Source organism: Acanthochromis polyacanthus, chromosome 18, assembly GCF_021347895.1.
Source record: "Acanthochromis polyacanthus isolate Apoly-LR-REF ecotype Palm Island chromosome 18, KAUST_Apoly_ChrSc, whole genome shotgun sequence".
NCBI classification, from domain to species: domain Eukaryota; kingdom Metazoa; phylum Chordata; class Actinopteri; family Pomacentridae; genus Acanthochromis; species Acanthochromis polyacanthus.
The window spans coordinates 16,590,861-16,609,076 of NC_067130.1; the positions used below are offsets into that span (position 1 = coordinate 16,590,861).

Consider the following 18,216-nt stretch of genomic DNA (forward strand, 5'->3'; position numbering starts at 1 on the left):
TATGAAAACATCAATCTCATGTAAAGCTAAAAGACTTGAAGCGGGGTTAAACTGCTTGCATGGCTCTGTCTAAATTTGAATTTTTCTTAAAATGTCAAATTGTTTGATTCTTTTTAACTATCTTAAGTAATTCTTCAATTTTATTTTATTAAGGCAAGAGTAAGTAATTAGTTTAAAAAATAACAGTGAAATCTGAGCTTGTTTGTTGCACTTATCACTAAAGTTTCATTTGTAAAACAGACGTTCTTGAAAAAAATATTTATTTAACAGCCTTTTCCACCCAGATTTTTAAAGACACAAACATATCTATATCATTACAAAGAGAAACTGTAAAATTAAATGTCTAGGGTAAAATAACAATAAAAATATGTAACTGAACAGTAAAAGAAATCCTATTTTTAAAAGAAATCATAAAAGGGCTGTTAGAATACTTAAACAAATACAAGCTACAAAATATACAATATTTATTAATATTTCCTTTTAATTTATTAAATGAAACTGCTCATTTCAAGTTGAAGTAAATAGATTTGTAGAATCTGATTCAATTAATGACAATTAATGGAATATAAAGTATTAAATCTGGAGTTGTGCAATGTTTTTTTGCTAAATAAGGGCTGTCTTGTATAGAAAGACAAACTTTCACATCAAAAATTGCAAATGTATGTGTTTTCATCACTGTACAACATTGCATTTATAATCTGTTAAACTAAAAATGATTTAGTCATTTAGTTAGTTTTTTTAGTAATCATAAAATATTTTTTATCATCTTTTTTTATCGGTAATATTAATCACGAAAGAGTCAAAATACATACAATCTCATGGAAATTAAGGCTAGAAAAAGTATCTGATTATGGAAAATTACTCTATTTTGTCAGATAGCTAGTTTATGTTTTTGTTTGTTTGTTTGTTTGCTTTATCTGGCAATCCATCTGCTAGAATATCTTTTTTATGCTGTGTAGTTACACTGTATAGCTTTTATCATTATACTACACTATGCACCAAAATAGGCTGTGTATTTTTCTATCACATATTCAGTCTTCAAGTTGCCGTTCAATTAAAGTTTTACACCCTAGAAAAACAACTGCTTATATGCAAATGTAGAAAGAACTACACATGATTATTGCCTAAGTCAATTCTAAGTCAAAGTAGATTAAAAGACTGCATTGTACTCTGAGATGCTTTAATTACTTACAGATCCTTTTAATTAGGTGAACATCAGACAAGAGGTGTTACAAGCTGTTCGGTGGTGGGAACACATGGAGGCAGGTAGTAACCGTTTCAGAGATTTCACACTGTTAGATTTTGCAATGCTAAAATTGCAGCATAATGCAGCTGTGCTGATTTATAATGTGTTTCTGTGTTTAAGAAGAAAATGTGCCTCCAGCTCAGGAACCCTGCAGAAGTGAAACACACAGTTCTTTCAAAATGAAAGAAATAGCAGGAGAAAGGGTAGAGAGTGGATGCTTTTTGATTTGTTGGTGATTTGAAGGTTACCTCCACCTTAGACAGAAATAAACAAGGCACCTCTCAAGTACTGCTTCAGCGTAAACTGTCTTTTGTTTGGCTTTTTTCCGTGAACTGATAGATTTGTTTTGTCAGACACGCAGCATGAAGGAAATAGTTTGTGCTTCAAGTAGAAATGGAAGAGCTGACTTGAGTTCAATGAAAATGAATGCAAAAACAAGTGCCATTGTTTTCTGAGAAACTGTTTCTATATGTGATACGAGGATGCAAGAGGAAATGCCTTCAAGGTGATTGATTGAAGGCTTACCTGTTAGCAAAGAAGTGTTGCTAAAGTGACGCATAAAAGCTAACAGTTTTTCTAAACAGCCAAAGAGAGAAAGAGAGAATGTGTTTGAGCAGAGTTAAATAATGCGGCATAATTGTAGAAAGATATTCAGATGGGCTCATGCATCATTGTTGTTTGTGATATTGGAAAGTTTGAACCTTTCCTCCTCCTCCCTCTGCTCCTCTTTCACTTCTCCTTGTAGATGGTATCCAATCATCAGCTGGTACATCAGCACACCCACCACTGCACCAAAGAATGGAGCACAGATGGGCACAAAGAACCAGTAGGTGTTCGCTCTGTAACAGGAAAAAGGGGAAAAAACACACTGGAGTGCTCTGTGGTGTTCTGGAATATTTAGTTTACCTGTGATATCAGGCCAAAAAAAAGGAATGGGTGCATGTCAGACATTACAGAAATGCAGCGCCACCAGTCAGAAAGCACACAAGCCATGCCAAGACTGAGGGTTATGCCTGAATATGTTTATAGGGGCATTTCACAAGTTTACTCACCATAAAGTGTGGCAAAAACGAGGCCAATACATCTTCAAAGGTCTTAGAAGGAGCTTTACAAATTAAAAAAGTTAATCCAGGTGATATCATCAAGTTCATGATGATATCATTAAGGTTGTCTCAGTTTAGGCATCAGAAAAATGTAAAATAAATCTCAAATTGTAAACTGAAAGTGTGGAGGTTGAGAGACGTGAGCATTTGAGCAGCTAGATATGAGGGCCAGTACGTCAGCTAGCTAGTGAATGCATACCTCTGCCATTTACAGGAAGGAACGAAGACCTTTTCATGTCAGTACAATCACATAGTTTCCTGGTGATTCATGGCCAGAACTGCGTGAACTTGTTTTTCCCACGATGGCATGAAGTCATTTCCAAGTATGCTTCCCCTTAAGAGCCTTGGCTGTGAAAAAGGTATTAAATAAAAAATTCCATACTCACAAACAATTCCTAGCATGAAACATGTTGGCATTCTTAAAGTAATGAGATAGACACGTCGCAAAGTGCTGTCTCATTCCTGCTTATACTATTTTGAGCCCTTGAAGTCTCTCACATGGAATTGCACCTGTGAGGGTTAAGGGGATTGGATGGAGATCTGGATTGGGCCTGTGTCTTGAGAGTGTCCCAACTTTATGGAAATGCAACATTAAACTCAATGAGAGCCAATACGTGCAAGACTGAGGTCCTCTACCGGAAACCAGTGGATTGCTCCCTCTGGATTATGAGTGAGTTGCTGCACCAAGCAAACAACTTCAGGTATTTTAGGAGTTAAGAGAGACTGGGGAAATGGAGAATATAATGGACAGATGGATTGGAGCTGCTTTAACAATTATACCGGACCATTGGGGTGAAGAGGGAGCTGAGCCAGAAGGCAAAGCTCTTGATTAACCACATCAACCCTCACCTCATGGCCAAAAGGAGCTGACTGAGATAGTTGGGACATCTGATATCCCTTATATGCCTTCCTTTGGAGGCACTTCTAGCTGGGAGGAGGCTCCGGGGTGGACCCAGACCTTGCTGCTGGAATGAAATATCTCATCTGACCTGGGAATATTCTGGGTTCCCCCAAGAGGAGCTGAAAAACATTGCCAGTGAGATGAACATCTGGAATGACCTGTGTCGCCTTCTGTCACCATGATCTAACCCCAGATATAAAATGATAGCTGGGCAGAATAAATGCTAAACTCTAAATTACATGAGGAGCCTTTTAAGTCTCTTTGGGCTAATGTGTCTAGTTGGTTGGTTTGTTAGAAAAAGGATATATGCTATATGATTTTTTCTCAAGTGTCTTTTGATGGGAATTTCTTCAGTTGGAGAGGTTTTCCATGATAGCAAAATGCAACTCAATCAGGTACTTCTAAGGGAAAATCAAATTTCAAGATTAAATAAGAGCCTGTCAAAGTCAGCCATAGTGGCTGCAGGTCCTCCATAGCTCCATGTAGACCCCATCCCCTTTAAACAAATTTAAAATGAATGGCTCCAGTAATTCATAATATGTGATGAACTCACATCCAAGCTTCAGCAGATCAACTGAGATACCAATAGTTGAGGTCACATCTGTTCATGCAATCAGTTAACCTGCTGCATCATTTTAACAATAACTGATATACTCACATGAAAACCTCTCCACCCCAGCCAGCAATAGCTGTAAAGATGCGTGATCCTAAATCCCTGGCTGGATTGACAGCATAGCCAGAGTTGAAGCCCATTGACAGGCCGATGACCAACACAACAAAGCCCACGGTGAAGGACTCCAGGCCTTTAGGGACTGGGTTGTTGTGTGGATCAGCTATGACCAGGATGCACACGATCAGTGCAGCTGTTCCAATAATCTGAGACACAGTACAGAGATAATGATCTGTTAATAGTTTTACGTCAGTTTATCTTTAGTTCTTTTCATTATGGAGACAAAACAGTTCTGTTACTGTATAGCAATGAGATGAGTCATTGAAAATAATATCAATCCCTGATATTCAAAGTTATTTGTCAAAAGTGGAAAGTTGATGAAAGTAAATGTAAAATCTGGCAATCATGTCAACTTTTTTCATCAGAAAGATCACATTCAACTTACACTCCCACTCATGCATTCTGAGTTCAATGGATAGAAGTAGCACTTCAAGGAGAGTGTTTTGTTTCCTTGATAACAATCTGCTTCACAGTATATGTAAACAAAGGATATGGATGAGACATGCTGAGACATGGCATAGCTACATGAGCGTTGCAGCGGCAGCTCTCCCTGGTGGACACCTTGGGCAGCAAAGGCAGCACTGCTGGATGACATAACCTTTTTGTGCTGCATTTTGTGTAAATTTCCATTACAAACATCAGTACGGAGAAAACTGACCTAAGTGACAATGCAGAGCTTGAAAACTTCTTCAAAGAGAAATTAAAAATAACTAATGGAATCAAAAATGTCATTTACAAAGTAAGTGTTTTTAAAAAAAAAAAAAAAAAATAGGGCTATTAACTTTGTTTGAAGATGGCCAATCCTTCCACAACCCATCCATCTGTCATTCAACGAAGCTGCATTCTTAATTTTTCACAACTTTAAATCTTGATACAATCAGAATGGGTCATTTTGATCAAAAACGACCTATTGTTTTCTTGTCATGAACACCGAAATTATCAGAAGATACCAAAACTGTTTTCTGTTCCAGCATTTAAATGTGTTATTTTCTGCTGTAGCATTCCCAATTTTAACATGAAGTTCTATGAGGATCGACTCACTTTTAGAGGCAGCCTCAAGTGACCATTTGAGGAACTGCAGTTTTTGCCACTTAAACGATGGCTTCATTTTTCAGCCTGGGATATTACTGCGTGGTCAGGATGCAGTCCTGACAATTTAGACACTTTTTCAATGAAACAAAAAACTCATTTTGGATGCATGACCTAGAAATATTGTCTACTTGAAAACAGACGCACTTTGTTGGATACATGTCTGTGGAGGACAAACAAAGCCATGCCTGTCCACATTTCTTCAAATTTCCTGCTCATCTTGCACAGCTTCTACCTCTTTCTCCTTATTTATACACTGACCACCTGCAGTCTTTGTTTTGATTTTCAGCTGCTGCTTGTGCTGACTTTATTTTCCTCACTTGCTACAATGTCATGTTTCTCTCTGTCTGGTTCACAACTTCGTTTGATTTAAAATGGGCCCTTCTGTATTGTCGGTGTACTACATAATGGCTTGCACGAGACCCTGGATAGGTTGCGTAATAATGTAAACTACTACATGAGTGAACAACGTTTGCTGGGTTATTCTGTAGAAAAGCTACCAAATCTAAAAAAGGTTCCTACCTGACCCTCTCAAAATCAGTTGTTTTATTCTTGTAAAATAAGTTTATTATATTTAATGAAGCCATGAAAACATTTTATACTTTATATTTTCAGAGTTACAGGCACTTGAAATGCACAGGGATGGATAGAAATTTTGAGCTCTTTCATTCTTGTTGTTTCTCTCATGAGCTTTGAGTCCTCATAACTTTATACGTAAAGGATAAACGTATGACATTTTCAAGGATGAAAGACACTTTTGAACTGTGACCAAATCAATTTAACATCCACTCCAGGGGTCACAATCTAAGGCCAAGATCTTATTTTTGTTCAGCACAGTTCTGAGCATCAATATCATAGAATATATCATAGTTTCAATAGCAACAGTACACCAGTGTAATGTCTGTGACATAGATGAATAGAGAAAAGCATTGATAGCCTGGATGTGCTGATCCATTTTCTAGTATTTCTTTGGAGAAAACTTTAAAATGTGCATTCTAGGTAATGCCCAAATGTAATTTAGGAATTTAAACCATGATAATACAGAGTGAATGAACACTATATATGTGTACAACATTTACAAAGGTGTGGTTGACAAGTTTAACTTGTTTTTTTTAACTGATACCATGAGCAGGATTTCCTGTCTTGTAATCATCATGCCATGAAAATACTGTTTTCCCAACTGACATCATGAGTATGCGAAGGCTAGCTGGTGAAATGAACTCAGACTGGGAGTATAATTTAAAGAGTTGACACCCAAAAGGCCTTGGGACAAAACATCACTGTTATTCACAATCTGATGATGGAAACAGGCCAACAAAACAAAGTGACAGAACAACAACTGAACACTATCAGACGAGAATCTGAAAGACTCATGTAAGCACTGAATGTACTAAACTTGTCTGATCCATGTGATTTGTCCAAGCTGTAATATAAAACAACTTTGTTTCTCCATTTCATAGCCATGAGCTGCATTCAGGAGTGTCAAAATATAACTACATTAGAACATTTCAAAAAGAGGAAATCATGATGCTGCTGCCAAAATGTAGGTTAAAAGGAGACCTTTCATATACAAACTTCTTTTGACCAACCATCTATCTCACATGGTGATATGAGACTTGAAGGTTTACCAAAAAAGCAGTTTTCAAAGTTGATTTCTGGAGATTTATCAGAAAGCAGATAACACATCTAAGGTAGCACTTGTTTCTATCATCTTATCTAGGTCATCAACATTAAACTGCTGCAGTTTTGAAACTATGATAAATCCCATGACACTTATGCTTAACCCTTTGATGCACAACATGGATCAAAAGTGGCCCGTATTCAATGGAATATGGGTATCTTATGACCCATGTTGTGCATCAAAGGATTAAAGATGGGTGTAGAGAAAATCATGCTGAAAAATAAGGTTTTGTCTTTAGATTGTGACACATGGACAGGATTTAAAATTGGCTTGTGTTGCAAAGCTGAAATGTGTTTTTCAGCCTTTAAAATTTCACATATCTGTCACCTGTTCTTATGAAGTCAATGGAGAACAAAAAGGTAAACCTATTCTTGGCTAAATTAATGATATAGACAATTTTGTACAAAAAAAATGCTGAAGGGGTCAGGTGGGAGGCACTGATGGATTGTTCATGGAATTCACAACTTGTTGCATGCTCAAATAGTTCTCTACATATGGAATCTTGTTTTTTCTGACCCTAATTATCACTGGCTCACTATTTACTCATCCAACAGCACTTCTGCTACTGAGGTGCTCTGGAGGGCTGCCAGGTCTGGCACCACCACAGTGAGCTACTAACTGTATAGGTCTTGGATTTGTAGCCGATCCTGTCAGCTTGTCTATCATAGCTGTTTTGAGCATCGCAGGGATTATGAGTATTGGCTGCATTATCATATAATTATCTACAGACTGAGCTGCCGACTAAAGCTTGGCAAGCAGTATGAGGCTCGTGAGCTGTGCACTGAGTAACACTGCTCAAGCTTAAAGGCATTAATGGTTTCTCAACCACTTCCTGTAGAGAACAATTTGATTTGCGATATTATGCCGAGGAGCTAGTGCCAAACGTGCATCACAGCAGCCTCAAGAATCTACTCAAGTCTGATTGTTTTTCTTTCACATTAACAGATTCTTATGTAAAACACCTCATGTGTTTTTGCAGTAGGGTTGCAGCCAGAGGTTGTGGCCAATGGGGGGTTTGCTGCTAAATAGTAATCAGCGAGCAGTGAAGCACTTAAGTAATCAAGTCACTGTTACCTGATCAAAGAATCCATTAACCAGGGTGAGCTGCTTGGCTGGGTATGTGGCAAAAATCCCAGCTGTGGCATTCTTCCCCTCCAAACCAGCTGCCCCTGGCCAAAGTCCCACAATGCATCTGGTAAAAAGTGTGCAAATTGATTTCAAATCTTTCTCCCTTTGATGGATGTTATATGTATTTTACCAATGAACACTTGTCGGAACCCAGCTGTCAGTTTAAGCCCCCTTTCACACTGTTACTGCCTAGTTAAATTTGAACTTTGGATTTGCTTCTTTTTAGGAGAATAAAATGTTCTAATTGCTGGCACACTGAATTACAGCTTATATTGAAAAATCAAATAATATTATCAAAGTAATCTGCACAATTTAGACAAAATTGCTCTGCAAACATTAAAAACTTCAGTAATTCTGCCTCTTTTTAAATTGCTTGCAGCACCTAGAATAGTTGTCAATATTGAATGGTTACTGTGCACGCACAAGCATTTACATATGTATCGCTGTATGCAAGCACAGAGAATAACATCATAATCATACTCAGGGCGACGCAACGGGCGCAGTCTGCACACTCAGACCACACAAACAGACATCAGGGAATGCATGTATGAGCACCACACAGCCCTATTGAGAGTACAAGATGTACTCCACTGTCAGTCTGTTCCAAAATAAATGATTCACAATGGATTTTTGCATTGCAGGCCGTTTCCTCTGTTTTTCGAATTTGCCAGTAAAATTCGAACACCTTAACAAAGGTTATTTTTAGTCGTGCTGGTGGCATGGCTCCAGGGTGGCTCTGTCAGTCAGCCTGTCAGCCCTCACTTTGGTCCACACTGAAATATCTCAACAACGATTGGAAGGATTTGCATATATTTTGGACAAATTATAAGAATTTTGGTGATCCCTTAACTTTTCGCTTAGTGCAATGAGAAGAGCAAAATTTCAATTTGTCAGATAATTTGGTCCCTCGTCACATAACAGCAAAACTAATGACATCCCCAGCAGGAAGCTCAGCATTGCCTGCTTCAAATCGGCATGTTGGAACACCATTAACAGCATATAGCTTATTTCAGCAGTGTGTGCAGCCTTACGGAGCTGCTATCAGGGTTTGGTTTGTTTGGATGCGATTTCTGCAAGGTGGCAAATTGGGATGTTTTCTCATATTAACTTTAAGGGTATCCACAACTTTAGACGAAGGTATATCTGCAATTATTTTTTTTAGCATTCAATAACTACAGCTTCCAGAGTTTGGGCCTAATTGAAATCTCGTGTGGGAGTTTAAGAAGAAGAAGTTACCAAGCATTAGTTTTGAACTTCAGATAAAGGTGGAAGCGTGTAAATGCTGACTTGTTTACGGGTTCACAGAGCTCAGACCATTTGGCTTTGCTCAAACTACTGTGAGGAGCAGACTAAATCATTAAATGTCACCGCAGAACTGCTGTGAGCTGAAGACTTTGATCCAGGTTGCGTCCCCTCCCACGACTTGGATAAGTGTCTCACTGAGTAAACAACAACCATCCCTGATTTACTGAAATGGAAAACTTGCATGACCGGTTTAACATTACTGATTAAATTAATTGGAATATTATTCTGCTGTCTCCCATGCCATAATTCATTCCAAATACAACGGCCGCACCCAGAAAGGCTTCAAGCGTCTGGAAGAAATAGAACAGCGGGAACTTCCTCCAAGGCTCTCTCCCAAGTAAACACAGTGTGAAGGTCACCGGTGGCTTCAGATGACCACCTTAAGATGAGAAAAAACATTGGTGTATTAATATGCATCAGATTCTATGTGATTCGGCCTAAAACAAACAAATGCATGGAGGCTGTTTTATCCCTGCTGCAGCCACTATAGCTGCCTATCTCCTGGTGACACAGAAGCATACTGTACATTCAGTAACTACAGTCTCAGCAGTCCTGTTAGGATGGAAGGTCTCTGTGACACAAATTAAATTGGAGGGATGAAAAGATTCAGAAAAGTCCCATTTTTTCTAACCTTGAAGGGGGTAAGAACTGCTCTGATGGCACACTCATGTGGGTGGCTTACTTGTATTCGCACCTTAATTGTGTCAGGGTTGGAGATATCTAATTATAAGAGCTTATTTTCTCGGCTCCGATGTGTATTAGAGTGGGACAGCCTCATTATAAAGACATTGAAGAAGTGTGCATGAGTGAACTGTGGAAGGCTTTGTAGTGCGGCTGCTTTTGACAGGAGATAGTGGGATTGAGCATCGCCTTGCTCGCTATCCTTTCAATTACGGACCACATAGTTTTCAAGCTAAGGGGTAAGTGCCCCTTCCTTCCGTCTGTGTGTGTCTTTTAAACTTTGCATTCTTCTGTCCACTGCGTGTTGTTCTGCTTCCCACCGCCGCCTCTAATTGTCACTCATCTTGCAAACACATCAGTGTGGTAAATACTGCACTTCAGATAACTGCCAGTTTACCTTTTGCTGATATTTAGTGCCTGTCAAGCCATCAATAATAATGACTCCCTGTTATGCTGATGGAAGTTGAAGAAAAGCCTAGTCTTTTGGAAACACTCTTTGAATGACAGGTACTTCATGACAGCGATGCAAATTGAGTCTGGCTCGACTAACTGTGATTTTCCGGATGATAATATAGTTTTCCTCCATTTTTCCCAACTAGTTCTGAAATCCACTTATATTTTGTTGACATCTACCTGACTCCCTCATTGTTGCCCTGAACATATGACAGTGCAAAAAGCAACCATTTTTACTTTCAAATATGATTTCTTCCAACCTTATGAAATCTTACTTTTAAAAGTGTTAAAGTGGTAGCCATTGGCCATTGCAACAAATGCATGAAAAGACCAATTTATCATTAGATTTCATGGTTTATGTTCAAATGCCCACTGAATATGATTTGGTGCATTGCAACTTTCACTCACAAGGCTTTCCAGGACTGCCCAGTGAACAGTTGAAAATGATTAACTTTGTGCCAATGAATGCAAAATTCACCTGAAGACTCTGCACTGAGCGGTCAAAATGACAACACAAAAGTAGTGCAGCAGTGGGACAAAGGTTTAGCCTTTACCTGCAGCAAATGAACAAGATTGTTCTGGAGTTTGTTTGTTTTTCTTAGTATTTGTCTGCTTTTATTTGTCTCTTGCCTCCAAGATTGCAAGCACAAACAAATATGAAATGCTGTTTGGCACAAAGTCATAAACTGTAGGAGAAAGTTATAGGATGCTTATTTACGCATTTGTTTACTTGTGAGCCATTCGCTTGCATGTGAATGGAATTTGTTTACAGGCAGTGGATTGTTCTCTTAGGACCTTCACGAACAAACTATTACAGGACTGTGATAAAACTCCAATAAAAGAAACACGCTTTAAACTCTGTGTCTGTTCCAAATCATGTTTACACAGTCAGCAGTTAAATTTCAGTTTTGTGCAAGCGTTGTGCTGATAAAATAAATGTTTTATTAGCTGTTGGAGATCTTGAAGACTACAAGCAAGATAAGAACTTTAAACCCGGAATAGGCAATAATCAGTGCATAAAAATCTGTAACAACCTTTCAGCTTATTGTAATTCAAGCGGTCTGGGAGGAAACCAGACTTGTACCTTTTTTCCTTCTAACTTTAAGAGATTTGTTTTCTTTCTGACATGACGTTAGCCCTCTGACATTCTGAACTGTTTGATTCGTCATGTCATTTGTCATTTTTCTGGGTTGTCACTTTGGACAGATGTGTGCTCTGATACTTTTCTTACTTGGACACTGACTATGGCAACTACCATGCTTGAATTTACCCACGTAATTTAAAAACATCCATCCATCCATTCTCTATACACCACTTTATCCTCACTAGGGTCGCAGGGGGTGCTGGAGCCTATCCCAGCTGACTCAGGCGAAGGCAGGGGACACCCTGGACAGGTCGCCAGTCTGTCGCAGGGCTACATATGCAGACAAACAATCACACTCACATTCACACCTACGGGTAATTTAGAGTGATCAATTAACCTCAGCATATTTTTGGACTGTGGGAGGAAGCCGGAGTACCCGGAGAAAACCCACGCATGCACAGGGAGAACATGTAAACTCCATGCAGAAAGATCCCAGGCCCAGGCCAGGATTTGAACCGGGGATCTTCTTGCTGCAAGGCGAAAGTGCTAACCACTACTCCACTATGCCAATTTAAAAACACATTAAACCAAATATCTAATGACAACTGTCAACCTGGATTAGGCTGAATGTACTACTGTTCAAAAGTTTGGGTTCAGTTTGAAATGTGCTTATTTTTGAAAGAAAAGTAGTTTTATTCAATGAAGATAACATTAAATTAATGAGAAATACAGTTTAGGCATTGTTAATGTGGTAAATGACTGTTCTAGCTGGAAACGGCTGACTTCAAATGGAATATCTACATAGGGGTACAGAGGAACATTTCCAGCAACCATCACTCCTGTGCTCGAATGCTACATTGTGTTAGCTAATGATGTTGAAAGGCTAAATGATGATTAGAAAACCCTTGTGCAGTTATGTTAGCACATGGATAAAGGTGTGAGTTTTCATGGAAAACATGAAATTGTCTGGGTGACCCCAAACTTTTAAATGGTACTGTGTGTGTTGCCTCCTGTCTTTGTCTACTGTGATTCTGATGAAAACACTGTTGCATTGAATCTTAGTCTGTTTGCACAATAAAGGTGTACTGCAGCCTTCTTTTTCTGCTCAGAAAACTAGACTTCGGCACCTGCTGTTGGCTCTGCTGCCAGAGTTTGACCAGTCACTGGGATGACATTCTAGCTAGTAAAAATAATAAATATAGAAACAGATCTCAAACATCATTATGACTACTCCAAACTGTTGTGCATTAAGCTTCACACATTTCTTCATTAGACATTGGTCTAGCAAAGCATTTGAACTGTGGTAACTAAAGTACTGGCAGTTCCTGTGCTGAATAGGATCATTAGAAATTGCCATGAAACAGTTTTTATTAGCAAGGAGTTTATGAAAAATGAGAGTTAATTACAGAATTGAGGTCAACATTAACTAGAACTTTGGCCTCAGGCTGCTCTGACATGGCAGCTAACAACTTGTCAAACGTGGTTATGGATGCAGCGCTATTAGTATGTTTGAAAAGAAAGCTGTCCCCGACTCCCACAAGCTGCAGCTTCAAACATCATTACAGATACCAGCGACATCATTTTGCCTTGTCAAACTCTAATTCACAATATCAGTGATTACATTATGACTAAGCAAAATTCTGGTTAAAGATAACCACATCCTTCCCTCTGGTTGAAAATTAATCTTAAAAGTCCAAGAAAGGACAAAGTAGAAATGCTGAATAGAAGGGAATTAAGCCTTAGATGCAAAAATGGGTCAAAAATGACATGGGTCATTTTCTTGCAATATCTTTGTAATGAAAAGATTTTATCATTCCATACTCCATCTAAAGCACAAAAAAGTTTTTGATGTCATTCCATTTACATTTTTAAGTTACCTTTTAGAATTTTAAAGAAATTGTAAAATTGGAGGGACAGAGAACAGCAAAAGCTGGAGGCAAAGAGTGGAAAAATGTCACCAAAATGGAGGTTGACATTCATCTGTTGCTGCTCTGTGTAGTAGTCTTCTCTTTCAATTATCAAAAATAATTATAAAGTGAAAAATAAACCTTTTTCAAACGTGTTTTTTCTGGTGTGGATGAAAGTATAATATTATTCCTCAGTCTTAACCAAAATAACAAAAATGGCATAAAAACACTTTGATTCTTATACGGGTCTTTTTGGATCCATTAATGGAAGAGTGTAGGGTCCAGTCACTTATGCATCTAAGGGTCGAATATATCTTGAATTGGAATTAAATCTAGTCAGAATTAAACTGAGTATCTGGCACTTTATTTACAATTACTCATAATTCAGTTACAGATATCCACAGAGTGAATTGTACATAACTGCGGTTAAGTTGTAGATGTCTGTGATGAAGAACACCGTAAACATCATTAGTGAATCATTCGTCCTCAGAAGAATGATGCTGTAGATATCTGAAATGTACTTTTCACTATAGGAAATCAATTACAGACATCTGCATCACATATGTAACACTACCAAATGTTATAATGGTTTGTCAGTCCAGATTCTGGTGTTTCTTTTACTTTCTTATATTTATTTCTTTTTTGCCTGCTCCAGATTATAGCCTATCCCAGCTTCAAGACAGTGGTGGAACACTCGTGCCCTTTAAAACACAATAAATCCTCACCTGAGATCTGTCCACTCACAAGGATGGCCAGTGTTACAGCAAAACCAAAAGCCAGGTTAACAGAGAGGAACGTGCCATGGGATCCTTCACTTAGCACCATCTGCACCACCGAGCAACAACCAAACATCTAGACAGAGTAGGGAAAGCAAATCAGACAATCTCTATGCAATCTACATGACTTTTTAACATGTTCTACTCTCACGGATTTGACCATTGAAGAGATCCAACCAGAAATATGCAGCAAAGCCAGAAAAACAGTGCTAAGCTGAAGTTATTTTTCTAGAGAGTGGAAGAAAAACTTCAGAGAGAATAATAAAGGCCCACAGTGGGTTGACCTCAAGTCAGGTGTCTGGCTGAGCCTTGCTTTGCGTCTTATCCAGGGTGTGTCTCTCTGACCTCAGAGGTCATGCGCATGTTATGGGTGGGTTTTGTGTGGGATTATTGATGCTGACAACAATCAGACTTCCCCTGCAGAGCAGTCTTCCACAGAAGGCCAACTCTGACCACCGAGGAGACCCGACTGCCAGCAGAGCGAAAGGTCTCATGGAATTAACAGATCAGTCACAGCCGGGGAGCAGAATAATAAATGGCCCGCCGTTTCACCGCAGGTGCCCTTTGCTGATATTTTTGTTGTCTGTGGGTAACCATGAAAAATAGAGTGAAAACATTTTGTTTTAATGTGAAACAATCTTGCGGCTTTCAAAGGGAGCCACAGATCCTCGCACCGAGTCCCCAATCACAGATATGAAAGAGTAAAGGTCTGTGTGTTCAATGAAAGTTAGAAAGATAGAAATGAACCTGAGCGATAAGAGATGGAAGTCGAGGTGCTTCAGCTTTAAAGTTCCTGTGAATATAATTTCTTTGACTTCTTAGATATCTAAGAGAGAGGCAATTTAATGAGAAAAGAGCAGCAGTTAAACTTTCTTTACCTCTTACCGAGGCAGCATAAATTCCTGTTTGAACATCAAATTGGTCTCACAGAAGAGACTCAGAGTACATTACAAAAAAATCTGAAATTATGAACTCCTTTGTCATCAAGCAACTAAACTTTTGCCTTACACGATAACAGCCTCACTACTGCTTCAGCAGAAACATGTTGGACATGAAGGATGCAGGATCCCTTGTGGCATTTTCAAAAGCTCTTTTTCTCTTTCCTCACGTTCCGCTGAGAAACTGGTGGAAAGCTTTAGGTTGTAGGAAGAAAAGCCCTCTGCAGCTTGTTGGATGTGTCTTACTGGTGATATATTGAACTCTTGACAATAATTATGTAGCTCACTGACCTTTAATTGTTGTGGGATGCATTGATTAGTTGGATCACATAAATGACTGGTTGACTGCGATGAACTTCCACGATGCACACTGTTTCCTGCTTCTCTTTTTTATACATTAACCATTATCTCTGTTATATTCACAAGCAGGGCTTTGTTTTATTGAGAGTTGTTTTGTTGTTTTAGTTTGGGGTTGTTTTTTTTTGTTTTTTTTGCATTTTGTGGGAATGGTATTATTTTTTGGCTAAACTCATCTCACAGTGTAGTTTCTTGGGTGATATAGAAGATGTGCTTTAAGTGATATCAAAAGTTGTCTAAAAAAGTGTCAAATAATCAAATTAAACAGCAAAATAACATTACCATGCTGCTCTTTTAGGTTCTTACTTAGCCAAAGATAACAAACTTAGCCATATGAAGAGCTTCTTGATCACACAAATACACATTTCATAAAGATTTTACATGGAAAGTTAACATATACACTACAGGCCAAACATTTGAAGCAACTTCAAACTTCTGTTCACAATGCCTTTCTTAAAAACCCGTATGAATTCTATGGATTTTGGGATGTATTTACTGCGTGATCAGACTTTGCTTTCATTCATATGCATTGTTTTCCTCAATTTACTTTTGCGTATACATCAAAGTTACCAAACAATTGCTGAATAAATGTGAGCAAAAGAAAAGAAAGGCTTAGTTTCCGGGTTGAGAAGATTTACAAGAGTCACAGCTTCAGTGCAAAAATAAAAAAAACAAATCACAGTTTGCATGATTCGCTTCAGCTCTTTGGATTTTGAGAGTTTGCATACAAAAATCCCAATACATCTCAGCTGTGTCCATATCTCTATACCCACCACAGAAATGGCTGGGAAAAAAAACTGCTGAGCAAAGAAACAAGAGTAGAGATACAATTACCTAATAATTACGGTAAAAATATGTTCTCATGAATGACTTTTTACACAATAATCATGTTTATTGTGTTGCAAAGTATAAAACTATGATCATTTTTGGAACAATTTTGATCCTGCTTCCAAACTTTTGGTTTGTTGTGTAGTTCCTAAAGGACACCTAGCGATTAAATTTCAATTAACTGAAACAGGGCAGATGAAACTGTGGAAAAAAAACACATATTCAAATTGAAATTGAGATAACAACTGCTTTACACTGTGTATAATTAATATTTTGTAATTTACCTGATCCGTTTAGCACGCTGCAGGAACGATGCAAAAACAGTCTTTACTCACCACCAAAATAAGCGTTCCCAGGCATTCTGCCAGGGCCTGGCGGAGCAGCACATGCTGGATGTGGAAGGTCCCTACCAGTTGCTCTAAAATCTCTTTTTGTCCTCGCATCATGTGGTTACTATAGCATTTTCTTGAGGTAGCTGTGTGGTCTAACAATGAACGTGTGTCAGGGATGAGCATCAGCTTTTAAGGGTGTTCTAAGGATCTCTCCAATATTAACAAAAACAGCTCTTTTGTACACCACTCCCACACACGTTTCCTCCCATCGCTTCCTCGCTGTTTTCAGGGCTTTGGAAGTCCTGCTCTGACTCACTTTCACTGTTTATCTCTCAGCAGCACAGCCAAATATGAAATGTGTTGCACATTTACTTTACAGGCTAACTGACGATTGTTTTTCAAGCTGCATTGCCCTACTTTAAAATCATACCAAACTCCAATTAAAATGTAAGTATTTCCACACATAATTGCAAACACTTATCAAGCAAAGCAGTTCATCCTGAGGGACATAAGATGACAAAGGCCGCCTCCCAAATGAGTCGCTGTTCAGCAGCCCTTCACAAGTCACTCTCTCTGTGGTGGAGAGTGTGAATAAACAGGTAAACTGTGGGACGCACATGACACTCCAGCATAATTTGGACACGTCAGCCATCATGTGTGCTGATAGATGCCATGCTCATGTGGTATCTGATCTGTTACATGTATTACTTAATAAGTTAGTAGACTGGAATCTGTTTTGTTTGTTCTTGTATTTGAAAGGAGATGCAGTGTTTGCTCTGGTGCCTCTGACCACAGATGGAACCTGCATTATATTCAACCCATGCCATGGGAAAGTGTTCTCCTTTTTACAGAGCCCTGTTGGAGGTGTTTTTATGAGGGTTCTTCTGTCCAAAATACTGATTTAGGGATTCTTCAGCTGTTGTAGACATGGGGGATTTGTTTGGGGATGCTCTCTGCTTTCCCATGTGTTGGACAATAAAGAACCATATGTTGTACTCATTTACATGTTAAAACCTATAAAACCTGATTACTGGTCATTGTCCAGCAAGGAGGATTCAATTGGCCGGCTCCTTCCAGGCAGGTTCTGTCTGTACTGATGCTGCTCTTTCTTTTAATAAAATACTTTTAAAGAAAGTCAGTGTTAGGGACATTTTCTCCTTCACCTGCACATCATGGACACCAGAGAGAGGAACAACGACACTCACCCAGCTGTTAGAGCTATACCGCACAGAGTTCTACTGTAAGTATGTCAGTTCTCTACCTAACAATAATTACAGCCAGGGGTGGACTGGGGCAAAAAATCAGCTCTGGCGTTTTTGGCACAGACCGGCCCATGAATGACAAAAAACTGACAGAGGTTGGATTTTCAAAACAAAATTTCAAAAACATCCCTAGAGACCCGTGCAAACTTGTTGACAAGTTGGAAAAAAACGATTGCAATCCAGTAGAGCCTGGGTATTCAACTAAAATCAGATCACGGGGGGACCACTGCCCTCCCGTGCCCCCACGGAAGATTCGCCACCGAATTGAACACTTTCACATTTTTTCCTGTCATATATCTCTCCCCTCAAATCCCTGCTGCTTAATGGGAGAACTGAGCAGCAGGTTGTCCTGTCAGTATTTTGAATCATGGTCTGAATGGTGTCAGGGTCATTCTCAAACACATTTGGAGCTCAT

General features: G+C 38.8%; 1 protein-coding gene across 1 annotated transcript; it reads right to left on the reverse strand.

Annotated features, from left to right (window-relative positions):
- Window positions 1-784: 784 nt before the first annotated feature.
- Window positions 785-16,711, reverse strand: LOC110949470 (aquaporin-3-like). Its single transcript, XM_022191564.2, is given in 7 exon segments — window positions 785-2,085; window positions 3,909-4,126; window positions 7,825-7,910; window positions 7,913-7,942; window positions 9,425-9,562; window positions 14,034-14,160; window positions 16,543-16,711. Coding segments are annotated over 7 exon segments (888 nt in total). The 5' UTR covers window positions 16,654-16,711; the 3' UTR covers window positions 785-1,907.
- Window positions 16,712-18,216: the final 1,505 nt, after the last annotated feature.